At 42.4% G+C, this 26,288-nt stretch overlaps 1 protein-coding gene across 3 annotated transcripts in view; it reads left to right on the top strand.

Annotated features, from left to right (window-relative positions):
- The window catches only part of ctnnd2a (catenin (cadherin-associated protein), delta 2a), a 363,304-nt gene that overhangs the window by 106,378 nt on the left and 230,638 nt on the right, over window positions 1-26,288 (top strand). For all 3 annotated transcript variants that reach the window (XM_049565221.1, XM_049565224.1, XM_049565223.1), the window contains exon 3: window positions 9,000-9,112. In XM_049565221.1, the coding sequence (XP_049421178.1) occupies window positions 9,000-9,112 (113 nt within the window). The remainder of the gene's footprint in view (window positions 1-8,999; window positions 9,113-26,288) is intronic.

The following is a 26,288-nucleotide window of genomic DNA, read 5'->3' as shown; positions in this document are numbered from 1 at the left end:
AGGGTGCCAACCAAACAACATTGGCACTACTGAGTACTGATTAACATTAAATCCATCACTGCCATTAACTTTGGTACCTGAGAGCGCACCTGAGTGAGAATGCCAGGTCCAGAGAGAAAGCAGAAGCACCAAAAAACGCCTCAAACCCAGGAAGCCACGAGCAAAAGATCATGCCTGGCATCCCGGCTTTAGGGCACTTTGCAGCAGAGACGACAGAGCTTCATGGAGCCACCATATTCAGAAAGGAGGTGGAAGCATTGCAAAGTGCCCAAAGCCGGAAAGCTGAAGGTGGACACTTGGCTGGCTTTCCAGCTTCGGGGCGCTTTGCAAAATGCCCCAAAGCCGGGAAGCCAGCCACAAGGCTCCATCGGCTATCCAGCATGCCAAAACTATAGCTGCAGCATCTATAGTTTTGGTCTATCTGGTCTGTTTTCTTTTTAAGCAAGTAGAAAGACAGGCTTTGTGTGATTAGAAAGAGCTAAAGAACAGATTTGTTCACTGACTATCGTGATTAAAAGGTACCGGTAGCTATGACTTCACACAGAAGTCTTCAGCCTGGTGTTTGATCTTACTAAGATAGAGATACAAGCACACATGCCCCATGGCAGGTAAAACTAAACCCCAGTGTTCATACTCAGACATACAATACCTGCATTGCTGGGGGAAAAAAGTCATGATCATGACATGATCAGCCCACGTTGGTACTTGGTTTTCCTCTCTTCTCTTTTTCATCTTCTCTCTTTCTTGTGCGCACATGCTCATGCAGAGGGAGTGGATCAGGTGTGGGCCTCCCCTCGGCCATCAGCTCATGTGACTTTCATCAACAGTCTCTTCTTTCTGTCTTCCCTGCTTTCTCCCTCTACTCCCTCCTTTTCTTGTCCTCCAATTCTTGCCCCCTCTGACTCATGGCTGACTTTTCACACTCATTAAAGTGACAGACAAGACAAGCTGAAGGGGGAGAGAGACGGGCAGAAATGAATGTCAGCTAAATTTGAACCATACCTAGGCTACATGAACCACAGCTGTACGTTTAGAAAAGAGGAACGGGGGTGACTGTTACTGTGTGTGAGGGAATTTTTAATATGCATAGGAGTGACGGAGGAGAGGAGAGTGACCTTTTTACCAGCTCCCATTCACACTCCCCCTCTCCCACTCATCTCATCTCAGTTGTTTTCATTCCTCCTCGCTGATTGAGGAAGGGGAGAGAAAGAATGAAAGAGTGAGGGAGAGTTACTTCTCAGCTAGAAGGTCATAGCTCTATTTGATAGCCTTTTGTCTCCCATCCAAAAACAGCACTGTTAATAGCTGCCCATAGGCCACTTTATAATGATTGGGCCTTATCTCTAGACACACACAGACAATCACGTACAGACAGCACACAGTGTCTTTATGGTGGCAAGTGGAGAAATTTAGCTTAAACGGTGAAAGAACTATACGACTATGGCTGCCATCTATCCCATTTAAAGCTGTGATACATGGGCCACTTCTATGTTATCCTGCATTCTGTCCCACTATTAGCCCCCACATATTTATTGCCTGTGTCTTGTAAAACGTTGCCAGTGTTTTGTTTTATTGCCACTGGAAAACACCTCCGAACATTATCCAATGAGATTGCGTTGAATGAGATAGAAAGTTTGTGCTTTCCATAGAAAACTTAAACACATGAAAATGACAGAGAGCACTTTGTAGGGCGGGATCCTGGCTCTCTGTCTGGGTTTGATTTCCTCGACAATTTGTGCACATTACCTGTAGGTATTCCTGCCTGTAATTTTATTCTACTCACTGATGCAGAAGGTCACATTATGAAAATCCCTCAATAGCAAATAAAATGCTCCCTCTTTAACTTAAAAAAGCTTTGTATTTCACTTTTTTTTATTCTGTTTAGTTTGGGTATGTTCTTATTTTAGTGAAAGCTGTCTCAGAGGCTTTGCAGTTGGATAATGTGATGCTCTGTGGATCCCTAAAGTGGGATTTATACTTCTGCGTCAAATTAACTCTGTGCCTACACAGAGCCTATGCTGTAGCCTGTCGAGCACCTCCCCAGAAATGTAACTACACGCCGTGGCGATGCAGACCCCCTGGCTGTTTTTGTAAGCTGAAACCATTTCCCTCAGTGGAAATGAAGCTTTTTATTTACGTTAATTTCACAGATAAGAAACAATAAATTGTGAAGACAGTTAAGCCTCCACAAAATAGTATTTTGAGTCATATTTGAGATTTATCCTGGCTTCATATGAGTAGAGGAAATCTCTGCTAGCTGCTAGGCTAATTTATACAATGTAAAATGCCATAGGCTTTTGCTAAAAACGTTAGCATGTTGTATTTGTGGGGAAAATGTGTTTAGTATAAGACATTTGTTTTGTCAGTGAACCTTGCGAGTTGTAATGGAGCCAAATTTTGTAACATTACCTTTGTTAAATGTTGCTGTTGTCCCTGGCTTCATATGAGCAGAGGAAATCTCTGCTAGCTGCTAGGCTAATTTATACAACGTAAAATGCCATAGGCTTGTGCTAAAAACATTAGCATGTTGTATTTGTGGGGAAAATGTGTCCAGATAAAGACAAGTGGTTTGTCTGCGAATGCTGCGAGTTATAGTGAAGCCAATTTGTGTACTTGTGTTTGACATTGTAGCCACGTTTAAAGTGTGTTTTGAATCAACTAAACTTCACAACACTTCACAGAAACCTCCATGGCTGACTAGTGTTTTGAAGATGTAACTGCAGAGTGACACAGCCATACCACTGCACAAGTATAAACGCTGGCAATGGCACCGGCCATGTGTGTAGGCTGTGACGTAGGCTCTGCATAGAGGTGACGCACAAGTATAAACCTGCCTTAAGGGGGATCTCCTCCATAGGGAGGCTGGAGAGCACCCCCGTGTTCTGCCTCTGGAACTATTGGGGCTTAGTGCACATTAATACACAGGTTTAAGTGCATGTCTTTATGTCCATAAATTTGTGTACAATAAGTGCCAATACACAGAGTATTTTCTGGCTTTATACTGTTTATGTATGTAGGATTGACTTGTTAAGCCAGTGCATGTTTATACTGTTTTATTTCCTCCAATTATTCTTAAGTTTAAATTTCAAATGCAGCTGTGTTGGTAGAAATATATACAGCAAGAGCTGAAGGTGCACAGAGTGGTAACATTGTGTTTTGTCTGTGCAGCTGTCTGATTAGCATTAATTATCCAATGAAAAATGCTGAGGTGACAGTCAAGTAGACCTGCTCACTAAGAAATGTTAGGAACAGACTGATCACTTCTCTACAGGTGTTGGTTTGCTTTTATTTAGGAGAAAGACTCAAAACACAAACACCTCTGTGAGAGCAGTGCAGGTATGTGGCAGGGCAGGGACTGTGTGTGGGAGGAGTCAGGACCTAATTCATAATGCCAGGGTGAGGGGTGGACGTGGCTCTACAGTTGCCATAGAGATCTCTGGGGCTGTGGGTGCTGCTTTCAGTCTCCTATTCAGTCCTAGGAAGGAGGCGGTGACATGTGCACGACATAGTGGAATCCTACACCTTGTACGTTTTGATAGAAACACACAGCACACAGACGAAGCGCAAGGAGCACCAGCTGAAACTGCCGGCTCATCAGTTTTGGATATACTGAACTGTGGTCCATGCACATACCAAGGTAAAATACACGGCTACACACAAAACAAATAGGTTAGTAATTAGGTTACAGTTTATGGAATCAGCAGAACAGCAGCGCGTTCGTAAAACACACATGCAGAACGGTCAGAAATAGTTGGCATGACAAATCCAATCCTTCTGATTTGAATGTTTATGAGTTAAAATTAAGTTTATAAGTTGGTCCAGAATCTGCATTGTTGCACTGTTCTTGGTGAGATGACATTCGGGTAACTTTTTGAAGCATGGTCAGGAAGATAAATTTCTCCCAGCTGAGAAATAGCTTGGTTGCCTCCTTTAAATGTATAGTAGGAAAAGAAAATTACTGCTCGTCTCCAAATGTACTCGTCTAAGTGAATAATGTAACAGATGTTGTCCCAGTATAAGGCTTTTAGCAGCTTTGGCACAGGCAGTTATATTTGTATGTGTTAATATTTCCCATAATTCACACCTCTCTTAGTCTTGCAGTTCATATCGGCATGCCAAGTTTAATTCCTTGTATAGGCTTCTTTTTTCATCATAGTTACATCGAATTATGTCAGCACCTTAAAATAAGACTCACTCTGTTGTACCTAGCTTACTTACAATGTTGTTAGAGTACTTATTTACATCGCCAGTACAGAATAATTTACCTCGCATCCGTCTGTAGATTTCATGTTTGTGTCAGGTTGAATTTACTTCATGATTTTCCGGCTTAAGCGAGTGAGGAAGCTTTAACCAAGTCAAATGTTGCTGAGCTGGCAGATGTGTGCTGTGCTAAAAACGTAATTCAACAAAAACTCAAAAACATCACAAGGACTTTCTCAAGTTGCCTTTTTTAAGATTCCCTAAGTGTAGTAATTAGGACAGAGTCAACATTTTAACAAGTGATGCTGACTGTTGTGGCACCGTGTTACAGCAGCTTTTTTATCTGTTCACAACACAGTGGTGTACAATGGTGTGTGTCACACAAAACAGACAGAGGTGTGGGTCTCCAAGTCACAAAAATCAAATTTTTATGTGACTGCAAAAGCCAGAGGATCTTTTGGCATCCATAATTATAGATAAAAACTGCAGAACAGAGTTTCCAACATTAGCTATGATGGCTTCAAATGTGCTCTCTGCTGTCTTGTAGTTTCAGCTCATCAACATGCACAGCTGCATGTAATTGGACAAGTCAGTTAAACTCACTTATCTGGTAGAAATACTGGTACTATCACTTAGCAAATTCATGAATGTGCTCTTGAAAGTCAGGCAGTTCATCCCCGTAGACATCATTTATCGTAATGCATCAAGAGCACACCAGATCCTTAGGCAAAGGATTTAACTGAAAACAATGTATGACAAAAGGTTATGCATAACTGAACAAATTTTACCTCAGCACAGAGCTGGCCTAACGGGTTTCCCATTTGTTTTTGCATCCAAGCGTTCCCAAGTTACCTCAGAAGGCGTTTAAGATACTTTACAGTCGAGGCATTATATATCATCAATTAGCATAATGCTACTTTAGGTGCAGGGATTTGCATTTTTACACCTTGAGGATTTAAAACAGTTGCAGCAGTGGCAAACAAGGTGACAAAGCAGTGTGCTGTGGGGAGCAGAGCGGGGCTTTGAAGCGAGGCACCTCGCTGTAAAACAAAGCTGTAATTTAGAATTACGGGTCCGGAGGGTTTAATAGACCCTGCTCAAATTCCCAGCGTCACCTCGCTTTGCAAATCATAGGGGTGGATGAACCTGCTACTTTGTTGTTCACATGTATGAGGTTTATCTTGTCGCGAGGTAGAGCCAGGGAAATCTAGAGAGGAGTTGCTGACAGGAGGGAGAGCGATGAATGGAGGGAAGCATGGAGAGGTGGAGTGAATGGAGAGATTAGCAGAGCAGTGGGAAGAAAGTGGGATTGTACCTGGCTCGTGGTGTGATGTCACAGGTTTCACTTATTAACAGTTTCTGTGTGAACTTGCATCACATGGGGACTGTGCTGATGTGTTTTCATATACCATACAGTGTGTCCCACAGATAGAGGAATCTCCTGCTGTGAGATCAATGAACTACTACAGCTAGTACTACATATGTATGTGTCGGGGGCTTGCTTTTGGCACTTAAGAGACTGTGCATGTGTGAGCGAGGGAGAGAAGAAGAGAGACGAGGGAGAAAGCAAGAACATAAATGTGTGTACGAGAGGAAAGACGGAACGAGGGGAAGAAAGAGTGTGCATATTTATGTGGCTGCTGTAAGCGTGCGTGAAAAAAAGGGGTGAGGGAGAGGGAGAGGGAGATGAATTGCATTGTGCTCTGTAGTGTTGGGGAGGAGAGGGGATTGAGGTTGGAGACTCGAGATAGCGACTGGGGATCAACTCATTCAGAGCTTCAATTGGCTTTGAGAAAACCAATCAAACCAGCATACACTCTCTCCACGTCTCGCTCACACACTCTCCCTCTCTGGGTCTCGTGCACGCACGCGCTCGGTCGTACGTACACAGCATCTTCAGTGGGGTGGAGTTCACTGCACTATTGATCTGCCTCCGTGTGCCTGTGATTAACTTGAATGCAACACACAAACACGCGCACATGCACATACTTACACACAATGATTGCTGGTTTTGAAATCACATCTATCTGGCTCACAGCGGGATGACTGATGTACAACTGTCAGTAAGCGACTTAAAGAGCTACTACACATACATGCACACAGGACTGGGTTAAAAGTGACACATTCAGGGGTAATATACCACCTATACAGCCTGTATACGAAAACAGCTCCCAGCCATGTGTTGGCATGGGTGTTAACTGGCGAGAACATGAAACCCGCCAGACTGTAGGCACACGCAATATCAATTAAGGCTGCGTGACGACAGACAGAAGCACAAATTTAAAGGAACATCACCCCCCAAATTTTTAAATAACCATTTCAGTTACTCACCTTAGGCTACGTTGAATTTGTGAAGAAAACTTGCATGCCTCCACTGTGAACAAAGAATTCAAAAACAGAGACAAATCTTAATGAATTGAAATCATAGGGGTCCATGTTTAAAAACAGCAAAACTATATCAAAACATCCCTTTGAAACCTTGTACTTGTGCATTATAATCCAACTCTCATTAATCCAGTCATGTGCTCAGTACTTCCCAAACAGACCGCCCTTTCTGACTGACTCATCTATGGTCTCTTCTAAGCCAGACTCCATTGACAAAAACAGTAATTTTACCTCACTGAACACTGGAGCTGCTTGTCTACTGCTGCTTCAATCATTTTGTTAGTTTGAGTTCTTGTGTGACTTTGGTGTTTTAAAGGGTTAATTTGGATTCACCAAAGTCCCACATTAACACAAATAAACTCAAGATAGAGGCAGTTGTAGACCAGCAGCTGTGAGGCAAAATGATCGTTTTTGTCAATGGAGTCTGGCTTGGAGGAGAGCATACCAAGTTTCACTCTTGGTTAGTTCCCCATCAGAAAGGGCTGTCTGTCTGGGAAGTACTGATCATATGACTAGGTAAATGAGACTCAGGTTATACTGCACAAGTTGAATGAAAGTTTGCAAACAGATGTTTCAATATAGTTTACCTGTTGTTAAACATGGTTGCCTTTGAGTTCAAGAATTTTCATAGATATGGGATTTTTGTTCGCTCTAGTTATCTAAGACAAACAAAATTTGTTCAAAACTTTAACAATGGGTGAGTGATACACAAATGGTCATCAGGGGTGGGGGTTAAAGTTTTATATATATATGTATATATATATATATATATATATATATAAACAACAACACCAGGGTCTGCACTGGGGTATCGATGAAGTCCAATTTGAATAAGGTGTCCATGAGTTTTAGTGCTTATCCCATGCTTAAACACTGTATAGCAGTTCGAGATGCACCGATCCAGTTTTATCAGTTTCGATACCGATCCCGATGCTGTGGCTTTGGGTATCAGCCGTTACCCGGTACCGATCCGATACCATGGTTGACCTAAAAAGCTATATACCTAGAACAGAAAAGACTAGAGGCATCAGGCATTGATGACTACACAGTTCTTTCCTAAGATAAACTGAAACAAGATGAAACAGATTAATGCAATGATGAACTATTTATTTTTAAGTAAAATAACAGCAGTTGAAATAGTGTGAAATACCTCCACACAGCAGATTCTCTCCTTCTCTCCATGACGTATGACGTAGCTCGCATCACAAGAGATTTAAAGGGAAAGGATCGCCTCAGGTGTAGGTTGCATTTTCCAATACCCAAGCCATATCTTTTGATGATATCGGAGCCGATATTTGATCCAGATATTGGATCAGTGCATCCCTAATAGCAGTTTATAACACCATGACTCTGAAAAGTAATCATGGCAATAGACATTTAATCCTCAGTCTCAATGATCGTGATGTTACGCAGTAGAATTACATTTGCATTGCAATAATTTGCGCTGGCGGCATGATGTTTCATTGTGTTACAGGCTGTTATTAGTTTGTATTGTTCTTCCTCTTCACATCTACAGTAGTCCACTCTGCAGTGAAGACCACTGCAGTGTTTTCACATCAGGTACCAAAATGCCATCACTTAAAATGTATATTTCACTGTAAAATCAGAGGATCCAGCCAGTAGATGTGTAATCTTCTTGTCAGCAGAGGACTGCTGTTACCAGCTACCTTGTGGAAAAACAAAACAAAAACTCTTTTGTTTTAAATTCTCATCTACCTTTCTGTCACTTTTCAAATGTGAACATTTCTTTGTTGAACCAGACAGGAAAACAACTCATCTGGGAATAACAAACACATTTCATGAAGGAATTCCACAAATATCTTCGTTAGACAGATTTACAGTTTGTAACCCAGTTTTCGGGTAGAAGAGTGCTTCAACGACTCTGGTTGTCAACCCCTCCCGCACCACACAGGGGTTAGGATTAAAGGGCTTTTTTTATTTTTTTGCTCACACATTTAGAACACTTTGAACCAGTCGCTCTGCTTCACGCCTTTTCCCACCTGTCAATCACATTCATGTTAATGATCACACTTCATTTTTAACTGTCGCGGAGCTGTCTTCCAGCCCTAAGCTGTTTCCATGACCCGCGGCTAACAATGCTTTGCTTCTCCCAACCCGACACGTAAGCTGCGGTCCCAAAGCAACTTATTATTCACATCGAAATACTATACTGATGCTGTTGGGTGGCTTTAAAAGGTTACGTATTGTACTCTGGGGAAGGATATCTATGGTTGTAATAGCTTTACCACCCCAACCTTCTCCCACTAATGACCAATCAGATGGGAGAGGAAGAAATAGTGTTGGTATTTCTGAAGTAAAGACACTGTCATACCAAAGTGCCTCCCAGCAGAACCTCAGGTCTTTCCCTCTCCTGCTCTGTCTAACACACACCTGGTTGTTCTTTATCTCTTCAGGAGCTTCAGTTTGAACGCCTGACCAGGGAACTTGAGGCAGAGCGTCAGATTGTCGCCACCCAGCTGGAGAGATGCAAACTGGGATCAGAGGCAGGCAGCATGAGCAGCATCAGGTAACATGCAAACTCTGTTTTTCTGTCTGTGTGTGGTGGGGAGGGGATATCAGGTAACATACGCTGTCCGTGTCTTTTGTGTATGGTGGTTGGGTTGTTGTGTGGAGAGGATATGTGCCTGTGTGTGTGTGTGTGTGTCCTTAAACACTGTCAGGTAACAGTGGGACTTTGGGGCTCACATTTACCCTGCCTTTATCAAACATATGCAAAAATGTGTACAGGGTAGGCTTGCATTTTTGAGTGTGCTCCCCGAAACGCACAAGTGTATGTGTTAACGTAGAGCATGATGGAATAGGCTTTGCGTCCTTCATGACACTAGTGCTGACTGCACCATTATGTGCCTTCACCCCACACACATGCACACACAACCTGGGTGTTTTCTCCTCGGATCTGTGGAGTGATGCTACTGGAAAAGAACAGTGTTCCCCCTGCTGTGGGGTGAATTTATCAGCTGGATGGATTAGGACAACCCTGAGGTTGCAGGCAAAATCACATACGGATAAACACACTTACACACACACACACACTCATCCATGGTGTTAGATGGTGTAAAATAACACTGAGCTTGTGGCGAGCTTTACACTCAGCCTACTATACAGACACACGCATGACATAACGATGTGAGAATATGATAGCAGTCTTCACAAACACATACACCACTGACACATTATGATAGTCACTGAGGGCTCCATATAACAGACACGTCACCACAAGCCCTGGTAACACTGATGAGGGTGTGACAACACACACCTTCTCCCACACATATGCGTGCTCACAAAAACTTCACTTAGAGACTTGAGTTTGCAACAGAGTCTTGGGTCAAGTCTTGCTCTTCTTGGATCCCCTCTCATCATATTAAAGTATTAATTAGCATATTAGCCACAGCCCTGAAACCCTTCAAAATACTTAATTATGTTCCCCGTTTATCCGTCTGACCTTTCTGTTGCCAAAATTGTTTTCAGATGAGGGAAAGAGAGCTCTCAACAGAGCGAGGGAGCAAAGATGAAGGAAGGGTGGATGGAGGAGAGGAGGTGTATGCGACTAGCATGCTAATTTTGGATTTTATGCTAACAGCTCAAACCTTGAGCTTAATATCTGCCCCTCTCCTTGTGCGAAATCACTGTCCCTTCACGTTCTCCTTCACACAGGCTTTGCCACCCTGTAAATAAAAATCCTGAGGAAAAGTAAAGTTTGGAAAGTTTCTGGAAGGGGGGATGTGTTGTATGTGTGTGTATGCGTACGTTTGTGTGTGTGTGTGTGTGTGTGTGTGTGTGTGTGTAGGTTTTTGTGTTTGCATGAATTTTGCTGTGATGTCAAAGAGTCGGGTTCATATAAATTCAGCATCCCTCTGACTCCCTCAGGCAGCTTATTGCATAAGTACACAACCCTGAGGGGGGGCAGGGAAAAGGAGCACACCGGGAAAAAAAAGACACTTTTGAACCTTCCTAGTTCATACTCTGTGCTCCAGCTGAGTCTCAGATGAGACTTTTTGGGAAAGTTTAAAGGCTTTCTTCATGGGCTTGTGTTGAAGTTCCATAATTTGTTAATATACTGGGATAGTGATGTAAAAATAACGTGAGCACCAACATCAAAGACAGGTTTTTGGCACATATAGTGTGTCAATATCGGTGAAGTCAGCTCAGTGATATGATACAAATACATACTCGAACTCAACTCTACATTGTTTTCTTAATTTGGGTTTGTGTCAGATTACATTTATTATGCGTTGCATTTGTGTTGTTTGTGCAGTCCCCAACATCATGTGAAACTATTCTTACTTGCATGATACTTAAAGCAAAAACTTGATCAACTGTTGTTTAAAAAAAAGAAAGGAAAATATTAGACCAGCTGGCAGTTGTCATCTTATTCAAATGTCTGCTAGTGAGCCATATATATTTACCCACTGTGATTTTGGATATATGCTGGTGTCTGCTGTTTCAGGTACCCAGACTTTGATGTATACTCACCATGCACTTTATTAGATACATCTTGCTTGTACCAGGTTGGACCCCTTTTACCTTTAGAGCTGCCTTAATTCTTTGTGGCATAGATTCAACAAGGTGCTGGAAACATTCCTCAGAGATTTTGGTCCATATTGACATGATGACATCACACAGTTACTGCAGATTTGTCGGCTGAACATCCATGATGTGAATCTCCCGTTCCACCACATCCCAAAGGTGCTCTATTGGATAGAGATGTGGTGACTGTGGAGGCCATTGGAGTACAGTGAACTCATTGTCATGTTCAAGAAACCAGTTTGAGATGATTTGAGCTTTGTGACATGGTGCGTTATCCTGCTGGAAGTAGCCATCAGAAGATGGGTACACTGTGGTCATAAAGGGATGGACACGGTCAGCAACAATACTCAGGTAGGCTGTGGTGTTTAAACCATGCTCAGTTAGTACTAAGGGGCCCAAAGTGTGCCAAGAAAATCTCCCCCACACCATTACACCACCACCAGCAGCCTGAACCGTTGATACAAGGCAGGATGGATCCATGACGCCAAATTCTGACCCTACCATCTGAATGTGGCAGCAGAAATCCAGACTCATCAGACCAGGCAACATTTTTCCAATCTTCTATTGTCCAGTTTTGGTGAGCCTGTGTGAACTGTAGCCTCAGTTTCCTGTTGTTAGCTGACAGGAGTGGCACCTGGTGTGGTCTTCTGCTGCTGTAGCCCATCTGCTTCAAGGTTGGACGTGTTGTTGCTTCAGAGATGGTCTTCTGCAGACCTTGGTTGTGACCAGTGGTTATTTGAGTTACTGTTGCCTTTCTATCATCTTGAACCAGTCTGGCCATTCTCCAAGGCATTTTTGCCTGGAAAACTGCCACTCACTGGATATTGTTTTCTCTTTTTCGAACCATCCTCTGTAAACCCTAGAGATCTATGTAGATCAGTAGCTTCTGAAATACTCAGACCAGCCTGTCTGGCACCAACAACCATGCCATGTTCAAAGTCACTTAAATCATCTTTCTTCCCCATTCTGATGCTTGATTTGAACGTTAGTCTTGACCATGTCTATATGCCTAAATACATTGAGTTGCTGCCACATGATTGGCTGATTAGCTATTTAACAAGCAGTCGAACAGGTGTACCTAATAAAGTGGCTGGTGACTGTATGTCTTTATAGTTGGTGAGCATTTGTGAACAAGACTGTTTTGGTGTAATCCGCATTTTCAGTTTTTAAACGTAAACCAAGAAAATATTTTGCTTTAAACAAACCATATAAGACTCAAAAAGTCAAGAGTCAGTGTAATCACGCAGAATCAGCCTTCCATATGTTTATGTATTCACATTGATTTTTCTAAGGTTTCAGCTCATCTTTCACACTTACTCTTGACTCTTTGATTTGTTTGGCTTATTAGGCCAATGGCAAGCCGTCATAATTCACATATATTATTCCTGTGATTTTGGACAGGTCAGTCAATATTTTTAAATGAGGCAGCTAAGGAAGCAAAGAACTGAGACCCTGTCTTGATAGAGCCATAGATAGCTTGTCTGGACCCACTTCAATATGTTTTCAGCAAGTTTTATCTCTTGGAGGAGCTTAATATTCACTTGAGCTCAACATGTGACCTGTCAGTTTCTTATATACACCATAATCTGTGTTAATTCTCCTGATTGGCAACATCATCTGAACTCTTAACATCCTCAGCATATGTTAAAAGTCTGTGGAAGAAACACTTCACCGTGGTTTTATCTGAACTTGTGCATCTGTTTGGGTGCATTTGCTTTAAGCTTGTGTGAATGTCTGCTTGTGCATCGTGCCAGCAATAGCCTGTCTGCTGTCAAGTCTGCTGTCTCATGGTTGCATCATCTTACGATTATCACATCAGATATAGAGGATTGGCTTAGCTAAGCTTTTGTCTGCTGACAGCTCTCTATATGCCATGGAGTCCACATCCATCCCCGTGCGAGCGCGAATTTGTCAATGTGTGTCAACCAAAACGTGTGATGTGCATTTGTCTTCCTTTTTGCGCTCATGCATACGCACATGTGACAGCTCATCTCTGAGTTTGCCCATTTTTTTCCCCATTTCATCTTGATTGACACTATCCTTTATGCATATTCCAACAGGGCCTGATTTTTTTTTTGCAAGCCTAAGTATAGATATTAGTGTCTGCAATATAACTATGAATGATCAGAGAGAGTCTGATGCTATTCAAAGAGACAGTGCTAACCTTTCCCGTGGTCTCCAACATCACCACTCATTTTCCTCTCCTTCATCAGTGTCTCGGTGACAGGCAGCGGCTAAATATAGAGGGTAGTGGCTGGCTCTGAGAGAATAGGTGTTATAATAAAGCACAAGGTAAAAGTGAAGGAAGGCGGACACAATAGTTGGGAGGAAAAAGGGAGAAAGTTAAATATACAGACAAACACTGGGGGTCTTTTATACGCTCTATATAGCATTTTTTGACGTTCCATGAAAAAGCTTACTATCTTTCTAAAGTTATGTTTCTTCTTTCATGACAGTCTATATTCTCTCTGACTATGTTTCCTGTGGGCTTTAAGCTGCAGCCACCGTATTCACTCAGCAGTGGGTCCATTATTCTGTTAGAAGCCTGTCAGGCTGAAAGCCAACTTACGAGCACAAGCTACCTGGTACCCTGTAGTTTTGTGGGTGCCTGTGTGTGTATTATTATTCCAGATGTGTGGGTTTTCATGCACTCTCTGTTTGTGGGTTTGTGCCGCACATGCTTGGAGCGAGTGCTGTGTTTGTGTTTGTGTGTCTATGTGTGTTCTTGGCAGCCGCTGCGAGCCTGCGTGTCCTTAGTTGCGTTCCGCTCGATAAAGCAATTCAGGCATCTCCACGGACTCCTCCTCAGAGCTGAGGACCCTAAAAAAAAGTGCCTGACTGTGGTGCAGAAAACCCAGGGCATTACTGACTAACATCTGTTCACACTGTGAACCGTTGGCATGCGACACAACACTTTACAGGAAGGAAGCACACACACTGGCGCACGTACACATTCACACGCAAACACGTAGTCTCCAAACACCACGCCGAGACTCATTTATCATTTTTCTAACATTAGTGGTAAGTGGCAGCCAGTGGGAAACATTTGCTCCTGCTGTCTTTTCTGCCTGACTGGCTGTGCAGCTCAACCCTTCGGTGCACTTTTAAAGGGGTATACCATTGAATTTATGCTTGATGTATTTCAGTTAGTATTCATCTATTTTTCAACATTACGAAGATGCCAAAACGACCAATACAGCACTAAATGATGTACAGCGAAGAGCAGGAACTGACATGAAAGAGTAGAGCGAGGTCAATTTCCTGTCTTGACGGTGTGGTTGGTGTACAGGCTGAAACTGGTTTGATTTAATGCAAACTGGCTGAACCAGCGCTTGTCATTATGGTACGTTCAGGCATATTAAAAAGAAGCCTACACCAGCAACCTGTTTTGCCTGTGTCATGGCGCTAAATTCAACAACATTGCATTAGTAATGAGTCATATGACAACATGATTAACATAACATGATGTTTGTTTATAAACGGACTAATGGAGCCACTAGTGTCTGACAGGTTGTGTGCAATTTACTGCCAAGCCAAGAAGCTGCAACATGCCAGAGAGCAAATTTCAGTGGAAGTAGGTGGAGGGAAGAGTTTTTTGTTTTTTTTGTTTGGTAGAAAGTTTGTGTGTTTTTGGGGTGATGAGTAGGGTTGTCATGAGAAGGGATACTTTGGTACCAAGTCGATGCCAACACACAAAAAATACATCAGTACCTGTTTTTTTTCCGGCTCCATAAGTACCGGATACAACTTTGCCCTCAGCGGGCATTAGAGCATTCACGCTGCATCCGTTCTACGTGCTGCTCGAGTCACGTTGCTTTCATGAGCAAGCTCGAAAATAGAAGAAACGCCGATTTTTTTGCGCGAGTCGTGAGTGAATGGTCGCGGTATTCAACAAAAAACATGAGTTTGCGTGTGCTGTGACCTCTCTCGGCCACCGTAGACATCTCCCCCTTGACCAAGCGAGACCTGACAGTTACATATTTCATGTACTTACCCATTTTTTGAGCTGAATATTAATTCTCCAAGCGTTGGAATAATCACTGGCGCGCGAACCTGTCCACCCTGGGCTTTGGGTCCAAACTCACTTCTTCTTCTTTGGGGTTTATTGGAGATTTGCAAACACGGTGCACTACCGCCACCAACTGTTCAGGTGTGGTTTGTATTTTGACGGGAGAGCAGCGGCTGCTGGGCGACGCGTCTGCTTGGTTTTGGTGTGAATACACGGGTGCTGCCACATCGCTTGTGGTGTAAATGAGACCTGAAGTAGTGGATTTAGAAATACATGAGTTCTGTTTTTTGATTTTTATTGTGGTATTGAATGAGTATCGAGAATTGTGGAAATTCACTGGTAATTGGTATCGACTACTGAAATTCTGGTATCGTGACAAGCCTAGTGACGAGACATGACAGAGTCTCTCTCAACCCAAGTATGGCACCATTTTGGATTTGAAGCTGACAAAAGAGATGTCCTGACTGGCCACCAGTGACATCAGATGCCCTTTTTCTATTTATTCCTGTCGCTTGCTTTGAAAGTGCCGCAATGGACGAGGAACGGCTGATTCATGAAGTTGAGCTAAGGAACTTTCAATATGAAACCTCTTCATTTCACTGCAAAACCTAAATAAGGTGGCAGCTGGCTAGAGGGAAATAATCAGGGAGCTGAAAGTTTCTGGTAAATGACCATCACTAATAACAACCTGGGCTGCTTGCTGTCGGCTATATTGAGTGTCATTTTCAGGAAACATCACAGTATAATGTTTAAAAAGTGCAAACAAAGAGGGAAACAAACAGGAACCTTACCCATCTTTGAAATGGCCATGTCTCCAGTTTGACATCAAGCTCGAAATATTTGACCATGTTACCAAAGGAAACCTGGACCGTACAAGGCCAAGGCCAAAACACTGGAATTATTCTTAAACTGATTTGCTCCAGCTCTAAAAAAGCCCCATTCAGTGGCTGCTCTCATCTCTTCCATTACATCCTACTCCAGTAAAACATTTGTTCTGAACTTTGTGCTGGCATTTCAGCGTTTGCATCACATCTGTTTTTCAGGAACAATGAAATAAATCATCCATAAGTGCAGAATCTTAATGCAGAAAATTATCTCAGCGACCAGCAGATTGCAGAACGGGTGGTTCGCATGTGCCTCGCTAGTGTTTTTTTTGCAGTTCAGTGAGATGTAAGGCAGATAAATGTACAATTCCTTGACAGATTCAGATCATTAAAGGTCCCCCGGCTGTCGTCTGCCTCGCAGTGACCTTGCTGGGCATTCTGGGGCATATTATTGGTGCATTAAGGCACTGCCTGTGAACTGGAAATAATGTGAAGCTGGCTACTAAGCTAATCGTGACTCAGGGCAATACTGTAGATTATCAAAGCCGTATATGAGATGTCACGTAAGCTTATGGATTCACAGGCTAAATGTAATCGTGTTGTTGTCATATTCCGCTGGCTGCCAGCAAATATATTGTACCAGCTTGGTGCGTCGTGGCTAGTGTTATGGAGAATTTATGCATATATGATGTGATAGATGATACAGTGTAGATATTGCAGCAATCAGTTATGCTTTAGAACAAATAATGCACAGTGAGGAAGAGACAGCGTGCAGTTGTTTTAAAGCCATGTCATTAAAGAAAAAGGGAATAGCAGCAAGTCCATTATGATCCGCCAATTATTTTAAAACAGAAAGGTCATGTCAGATAATAGGAATCCAAGCCGAGGCAGGCAGCCCCTCAGTTGGTATGCAGATGACAAGCGAAGTTGAGCGAAACAAATGTGACCTCTAAATGAGTGTTTTGTTGTGCTTAATGGAATTGTTAGCGTTTAGTGGAGAGAGATGAGAGTATCAATGCTGGGGGCGGGAGGAACGCAACACAGAAAGAGAGAGTGAGGGAACGGACGGACAGAGAGAGAGAGAGGAGGAAAGAGACAAAAGGGATAGATGGGCTAATAAATAGCTTTCATTACCCTGTGGCAGCCACAGAATAGGTTCATTGATTTATTATTTTTCATTTTTTTCCCCTGTTATCTCTCTCTCTCTGTCTTTCGCTTGTTCTCATTGTCTCATTTTCTCTCACGTTTGTCTTTCCCTTGCTCTACACGTCAGTCTCACTCTCCTCTCCTCGTGTTTTACAAATACTATTTAACTTCACTGTATTATCACGGTGCTACTAAACTGAACTCTGTGTGTGTATCCACTTAAGTGCAGTACAGGACATCGACTGGATCAAGCATCGAGCAGTGTGTGTGTGTGTGTGTGTGTGTGCTTGGTGCTAGTTTTGATGAGCTCTGCTGACCAGACATTCCCCTCGGCCAGATCATTTATGTATCCTGCTGTCACGTAGTTATGATGTGCACAGGTTGAAGCATGTGGATTATGTTTGTTTTGTAAACAGGCACATCCTCGCTTCAGGCGTCACAGGTTTTTTTCCTACTGCTGTTTATTCAACTAAGAATTGCAAAGCAGAGAACAAAATGACAAATTCACGTCATGAAAGTTCACTAAAATTCAAATTAGTGCACTCGCATAGAAAGAAATATATGCAGTATGGCTGAACCTGGCTCCACTGTGCAACATAAATGCATGCATGTGCATTAACATGGGCATCTGCACCAATATATTCATGCACACACCTGTAGTAATACATGCATAAGAGCGCCAGATGCTGTGATGTCCTGACAGATAAATCCTCCTCTAATATCCAGTGGTCGTGGAAGCTCCCATGTGTACAGTATGTATGTCAGAATTGTTTTTATCTAGCTGTTAGTGTGCCCAACCAGTGACTACCATCATGTCAACATATTGAACAGATACACAGATTGAGAGACGGAAGTATGTATGTGTGTGAGTGAAAGTGCGTGTGAGTGAGATGGAGTCAGAGTGAGGTGTAAAGTTCATGTCCTGAGGCAGTAACAGCTTTCTGTTTGTTGTTCAGACTTCACATCTGCCCAAAGACCCCTGGGGTAGGTCAGAGAGAGGTGAAGCCAGAGTGTCCAAGTGTGTGCGTGTGTGTGTGTGTGCGTGCGCTGAGAGAGAGAGAAAGCGAGAGAGAACAAAAGCAATGAGTCACCACACACTCATGCTCGCCCTGCTGCGCATTGGTGCCCAGTCCCAGAGCCCATATAGGACTATTTATTCTAATCAAGCTGTGACATTTAGTTCCACACCAGCAGGGACCAGTTTCGCTCTTTGTGCTGTGTGTACGAGCACACCCACACACATACCCACACATTTCCTCACCCTGCACCCAAGACTTCTCTCAGGGGACAAACACACTTACTAGACTATAAAGTTGTCCTACCCTGAGGAGGAGACATCCACACCACTGGTATGAGCTTAGTCTTCAAACACTGTAGAGTTGATCACAGCAGCTAATAGACCCCAGACACATGGTGAGCGCCAGAAATATTCTGATGAACTTCACTGCGTGTCCGTCACTGAATTACTTTTTGTCTGACTTTCTATAACTTCTTTCGTCTTTTGTTCACTTCTCTTCTGCCGTTCTGTTTCATCAGTGTTCTAACATCTATATTACTTAGCTTCTTATCTTGCCTCCAAAACCAGTTTGACATCTGTTTTTAACAGGACTAAAACCCCTTTTCTGGCAAAATTAGCTCACGTACGTGGGTGTTTTAAACACGGGTAGACCAACTAAGAATAGGCAAAAGGTTCTTGGGTGGAGACGGGTGGTATTTTGTGGTGGCACATTCCTGTATCTTGCTGCAAGTGGCTAAGTGAGCTACATACTAACATCAGGATGCTAACATGCTGACAATAACAATGCTAAATGGACTGCCTTTGTATCGCACTTTTCTGGTCTTCCAACCACTCGAAGTGCTTTTAATTACATGTCACATTCACCCATTCACACACACAGTGGTCAAGGCTACCATACATGTTGCCACCTGCTACTCAGTAACCATTTACACACACTCACACTGATGGAACAGCCATTGGGAGCAACTTGGAGTTTAGTATCTTGCCCAAGGATGCTGCCCAGGGATACTTTGACATGCGGTGATGAGGAGCTGGGGATCGAACTGCCGAGCCACAGCCACCTCAATTTCAATGTTAACATGCTAATGTTTAGCGGGTACGCTGTTTACCATATTGACCGTTTTAGTTTAGTGCGTTAGCCTGCTAATGTTTTTTAATTAGTGCTGAATACAAAGCACAGATAAACCAGACACTACAAAACATTGAAAACACATTTAAAAGACGTCCAACACCATCATCATCTTCAACTCTATGTTTACTGTCGACCTGGTTTGCTGCTTCCTGTTTAGCTATTGGTTGATGAAAATGTTCATGTAATAGGCTACATGCACTAGGTTGTGTGACGTACTTCCGATTTTAAACATTACTGCTTGTTCGTTTCCGGCCCCAGTGTCGTTTCTCGTTTGAGCTTGTTTATCGTGAATGTGCCAGTGACTGAATGAAGCAGTGAGTTTATATATAATGAGTGTGCACAAAAAAGTTAAAACGTTTTTCTGTTTTCAGAAACAGGAGAAACACTACTCTACTACTACTCTCTACTCTGAGCACTGCTGTATGCTATGAACATTATAAAAATAGCATGCTTGGCTAACAACCGCTGTGTGTGGAGGCTGCAAATTTGGATAAATTGTCCAATATGATGTAAGTTGTGCTAAGGTAAAAATATGAGCCAGCTTATTGTTTGCTTCTACAGCTGACATATTGGAATAGACTTCATGTGACGAATATTTTTTACGTTATTTGAAGATTTATGTTTGTCGCAAATTCGCTACATTCGGCCATTGGACACTGAATAAAATAACAGATGCAATCAAAAGTCTCGTTGGCATTATATCTGTATTTCTCACGTCAACACATCCATCCTACTGTACTTCTAACATCTAGTTAGCACGAGCTACACATTGGCTAACAACAAGACTAAGGTCGTTAACCCCACGTAAGATGATATATATTGCCAGAATGATATATAGCCTATGCTGATTAAAAATATGCTGTAACTAACTAATTAACACCAGATAAAGCACAGTTTACACACAGATAGCTAATGTTAGTGACGACAATAAGGATAGTAGTACAGTACTCTGTTTCCAGATATCTAGTTAGCATTAGTAGCTACTTAGCTAGTTAACGTTAGTCAGTCTGTGTTTTCTTACCTTCGTTTGTGAACATAGGACGTGGCATATAATTAAAAGCATTTGTCCAGTTTGCTGGTTGGGGCATTAGTAGTTTGGCAAATCCTATGAACATCAGAACATCAGTGTTCATCTTGGGGAGCTCCTGCAAACATTGGGTGTAGAACAGCGCCATTGCCAGTACAGTACCCTGGCAATGCAAAACACCGGAAACTGACAAGCAGTATTTGCAGAATGCGGAAGTGTTGTGTGCATAGAGTGTATTGAACTTCAGTATTTGCACGAGCCAAGACTAAAAACTTAACATAATATTAATCCCGTTTGATTTAATTGGAACATCATTACAAATAATCCTGACTTAAGACAGCTTGAATTAAGCTTTATGACCGCCTTACACCAAACAACTGCCATCATGGCATCACCCAACAACTTGTGATTTCATTTTGACATTTTCAATCTGTCTGCGACGGTGAAATCGCAAGGAAACTACTTTACCATAAGGCTGGTATAAGGCTGATGGGAATGTCATTGCCTTTCCTGTTAAGTCAGGGGATGACCCAAAAGGCTTCATTCACTGGGGACACTGAATGTTTGTATAATGAAATAGTTGTTGAGATATATCCCCATCGCTAGTGTGACTACTAAAAATTAAAACCACAACTTCGTTTCCATTTTCTGTTCAAAGTTTGTTCTGTACTTAAAGTTGGCCTCTATGTGCTTTTAATGACCCATTTAGTGTCTTTTACTTTTTTCTCATGCTCCACTGTATAAACTCTATATTATTGCGTCACATTAGTTTGAAGTTTACAGACACACGTTACACACATTGGTGATTTCTTTTTTAATGTTAGATTTAATTTATTGGACAGCTCCATCACATTTGGACAGCTTTTATACTTCATCATGCAGTTATCATTTTACAGCGTTACCCATGCTCTCTTTCTGTCTCTGACCACCCTCCTGTTTTTGCCACGGCTAAAATACTATCCAATTACATTCCTTTATCTCACTATACCCCACTCTCGTCTCCTGCGTTGGGTGATAATAGAGGGATCCATCACACCATTAGCTGCAGGCGGTTTTATAAGCTCAGCAAAATGCTGCGTAGAGAGAACTCAAATTATAGGCCCGCTGCATTATACCTTAAAATACGCCTTGTGTTTGGGCCTGTGTATGTGTGTGTCTGTGTGAGTGATGATGATACCGCGAGTCATGCTCCCCCCCTCCCTAATGACTGATGATACATTTCCAAGAGGAGAAGAGAAAAATGGTGGCAGGTGGCGACATCTCTCACACTGCTGTCATCCCCACTGTCTATCTTTCTGTCTGCCTCTCTCTGTGTTGTTTCATCTCTCCCTCTATCTATCTGTCTTTGCTCTTAAATTACACCTTGGCTTTTTGCATTTTAGTGAGAGCATATGTCTTTCTTCACATGAAACATTTTCCCGTATATGAAGAAACCCTATCTTTGGCTTTGTGTTGGCTTTAAATGACTTGATAGCTTTGCTCAGCAGCCAGGTTAGCTGTTATGTAAATTGTTCAGTTCAGTGTCCAACATAACATTTTCCCCCTACGGGCACACCGAGCCAGTAGATCAGAGATTTTCTGGTCCCTTGTACATTTCACAGATCTGGCAGCCAGAAAATGAAAATAACTCTAACATAACCCTAACTTCTTTCCATAATTTTGGTGATTTATTATACATAATATGAAAACAGTGAAGCTCCTACTGCAGTACATCTGGTTGTTTTTCTTTAGTTACTGATAATATACAAAACTGTACAGATCCTACCACAAGTGCTGTTTTCCACATTTCTGTTTCATTATAAATGCCATTTATATTTATTCTAAACAGAAAAAAGTTAAGAAGTGTGTGCTCAGTTGTAAATAATAAATAAAAATAAAAGCCTTGTGTTAACGAGGGATTCTCTCCACAGAAACGCTGGAGGGCTTTTATTTTAAAGGGAAAAAGAAGTGTTGAGTTAGAAATATATTTTCATGTCTGTTACATACACACACATAGACATTGAAACTGTAGTGAAAGGTGAAATTTTGCCATGAAACAATGGAGTCGAAGTGCTGCTGTGTCTCTGTGGTGATCACATACAGGTGTACTGTGCTTTTTCCATCTTGTGAAGTGAACATTGCATGGGTGGAATATAGCCTCAGTAATTCTCTAGATTATTTTTATCTATCTATCTGAGCCCTTCACAAGTGTAATGTTTCTAGTATGATGACAGCATTACCATTTTTTCTGGTAACAAAGGAGCAAAGTCCCTAGTGGACAAAGAGGGCACGTGTTTTGCTATTCTCAGGTGTATTTTAGCAAATCGGGATGGATTCCATGGGTTAGGGGTTAGGGGGTTAGGTGTCTTGGAAACAATGACATCGCTCACATCCCAGACTCTGATTCACTGTCACTGTCCTAGAAGGGCTAGTGACTGGCCAATCACCTTGCTCATCATGAACTCTTACTGCCCCTGGGCTGTCTGTTATGTTGTACCCTGGTGTTCAGACTAGGGGTGTGCCATAGCATCTCGTTCATGTTAATACCGGTATTATTTTTAATATCATATGAAGAATTTATATCGTGATACTCACGATATTTTGACTTGCTGACATATTGACATCATACTGTTACTCACGGCAACAACAAGCATGGCTGAAAGCGAAATTATTACCGACTCCACAGCGGTTCCAGAAAGAGCAGCAGCTTCAGTAGTGTGGAATAAACGGTGGCGTCCTGAATGTTTTATGAACAGCCCCGGACTTCTCAGACTCTTTTAGTGACTTACCGCTCAGAGGGAACTCATTCAGCGGCTCCTCTGGCAGCAGCACAGCGTCTCTCCCTCTCCTCTCTCGCTGTGTGCACACAGGAGTCTCGGTTGTCAAGTGATTTTGTCATAAACTTTTGGTAATGTAAACCTACGTGACGCTCGCAGCTTGACAAAAAACTACATATATGTGAATGTGTGATAGTTGTGGTATCATAACAGCCTGTCACAGGTTACAGTGTGATGATTAGAGGAGAAATGGCAATTCTCTTCCTCTTTCAATTCTTTTCCTTTTTTGTCATATTGTTAAGAATATTGTTAGCACAAAAATACCCTGAAATATAGTGATATTAATATAGGGCCATATCGCCCACCCGTAGTTCAGATATAATAAAATTAAAATCTAATTTTCGTATCGATGTTGCTAATTGAAAAATGCATCTATCTCTCAGCATCCTCAACAAGACAGTCTAAGGTCAGAGTCAGCTAAACAACACTCAAGCATAGGCAGGGATTTAGTGATTGATTGCTGCCCAGGGACACTTAAGTACAGCCGATGTATGCCAAGTATACTAAGAGCTTAAATCTAGCTTGTCCAGTCGATAGCTGATCTCTTGAAAAGTAGCCAGAAACAGTGGATGCTCTGCCACTCCTGAGTGTCTCCTGTAGAGACACACTCTGCTAAAATGTGAAACCAACTGGGATGCTACTTGTATTTGCACGTCTCAGTTGTTTAATTTTAATGGGTGGCTGCACGTGCTTGATTTGGGGGGATTTTCTTCATTGTGTTGAACACAGCCTGCTATTTTCTTTTATTGGTTTGGCCTGAGCCATCATTACACCTCAGTTCATTTATTGTGAGGGAAGGGTATTATTTTGCTGCTATTACGATAATAGTATTTTGATTTGTTTACAGTGTGTGTGATTGTCTAAGTGAGGGGTTTTCTTCTTTATTTTTTCAAAATATGTGGTAAATATTTTATTATTTTGCACACACAGATATAGACTGTGACCTCAATTAAGCTTTCCTTGGTTTCCATATTGTCCTCCAACATCTTTATACTTTTTACCCTGTTAGCAATAACCCAGCTTGATCTGAGATTATGTTGTTTCTGTCTAACATGGGTTATCATTTCCTCCTGTTTTGAAATGATGTCCCTCTGTCATCCAGCTGTAGATGTAGAGGTGGATAGATAGGCCCTGTTTACTCCTCTAGGAGTCAGCAGCTGGCGACTCCATGTCAGTGGCAAGGAGACAGAGGACTGCAGGGCCAACGGGAGCAGCGTGTGTGCGTGCGTGCGTGCATCTGCGTGTATATATCTATGCACCCGTGTGCATGTGTGTGTCCCCATGCTGAGGGGAATCGAGGGTGTTTGGTTCATTAAACATGCAAATGCATGCTTATCTTCCCCCAACACCAGATAGTGGTGAGAATAGATAAGAACCAACCAAATGATGCCAGAGAGGCAGACTGAGAGAGAAAAACAGAGAGAGAGCGTGATAGAAAGAAACTGAGAGAGAAACACTGAGACAAAACACAGACAGAGAGAGAAGAGAGACAGAGAGAGAAGAAAAAGACAGAGCAAAAAAAAAAGACTGATTCCAAAAAGCAAGGTGTGGAAAAGGAACAGAGGGAAGCGGGCAAGAAGCACAGTGAGACAGAAGAGAAATGAGCTTATTAACAAATGCTGTGGAAGGTAATGTCTCCCCAGAGCTTATATAACAGGACACCTGATGGCTATTTGAACACATGTGTTATAAGTATTTCTTTGTTTTTGACATTAATAGCTGTAATGGTCCCCAGTGATAATATTTTGGGGTGTGTGTGGTGGGTTTATCTTTGTCACTCATCAGTTTTTCATCAGACAGCTCTGATTACTTTTTTTAAAGATATTTTTTTGGGCATTTTTTACCTTTAATTGACAGGACAGTGAAGTGTGAAAGGGGGAGAGAGAGAGGGAGAGACATGCAGCAAAGGGCCACAGGCTGGACTCGAACCCGGGCCGCTGAGGCAACAGCCTTGTACATGGGGTGCCTGCTCTATCACTAAGCCACCGACGCCCCAGCTCTGATCACTTTTAAACGAAATGTGGAAATGTGATGCATCTCGCTGCTGCTCTTGGCATTGTCTAAATTACAGTGATTGGCTCAGGGGAGCGCTGTAATTACAGGTCAGAACAAGGTGATAAATATGTTAGTGATTGGCCGTGAGGGATACTGTATCATTTGGATTTGTTGACGTCTTTATTGTTGCCTTGTTAGTCCAAGAAACAGTGGCCCTCATTTATCAATCTAATGTACAAACCAGTGCAGATCCAGGCGCAGAAATCATCTCATAATAGGGTTCATGAAACATTCTTAGTGGAATGATCGGGCGTTGATAAATGTGGCAGCTGAAAACCACTGACCTTTCACTAAGCCCCGCCCCTTTGTGATGGGTGTAACTAACTGCACTCCCTGAAGAAATATTATCATATTGTTGGAAAAATGAAGCAGTGATTCCAGAGAGAAGCAGACAGAGGGGTCTACAGTCTGTGTTTGAAGGATATATCCAGGATGTCAAACTGACTCAGCAGCAACAACAGGTTCAAAAGACAAAGATAGTTAGAAGCTAAAGCCGAACTATAGGCTACAGATCACAGTGTAAAAGTGAACCACCACATCACTGCTGATCGCCACACAAGACAATGAATATAAAGGGAAACTTCGCTAATATTGAACCAGCTGTGTGGCATCGCAGTGTGTGCAGATGAACCGTGTTTGGCTTCGTTGCCAGCACCTGGACCTCTGCCGCTGGATGGGCAGGGACCTCCTGGGGAAGTCAAACAACGTTCATCTGCGCACAATGCAATGACACACAGCCAATATCACACAGAATATCAGCAAAGTTTCCCTGCATCCCTTCACTGGTTCCTGTACAGCAGGGTTGGTCTTTGTTTCACTGTTATAACCATTAAAAAGCAAAAGCAGCATGTGTATACATTCAGTAGGCTATATCTTCAGTAGCTAGCTAGCTAACCCTACAGCTTTTCAGGGTTTTATTTTGGTTTTGGAACAGGAAAGAAACATACATCTTTTTCCAACCTCTCCAGGTAACGAGTATCATTAATACACGACATGCCCCAGGCACATCATTTAGCTCCAAATCCACAAAACCAGCCTGAAAATGAAAGAAGTTTGAAACAACTGTGTTATGGCTGTGTCTGTGTTCCTTGCTGCTGTCCCTTTTCCCTCTTTGTAGATCTGCCCAGG

Source organism: Epinephelus fuscoguttatus, linkage group LG21, assembly GCF_011397635.1.
Source record: "Epinephelus fuscoguttatus linkage group LG21, E.fuscoguttatus.final_Chr_v1".
NCBI lineage: Eukaryota > Metazoa > Chordata > Actinopteri > Perciformes > Serranidae > Epinephelus > Epinephelus fuscoguttatus.
The sequence above is the reverse complement of the archived record's forward strand: the minus strand, read 5'-3'. Positions and strand labels throughout refer to the sequence as shown.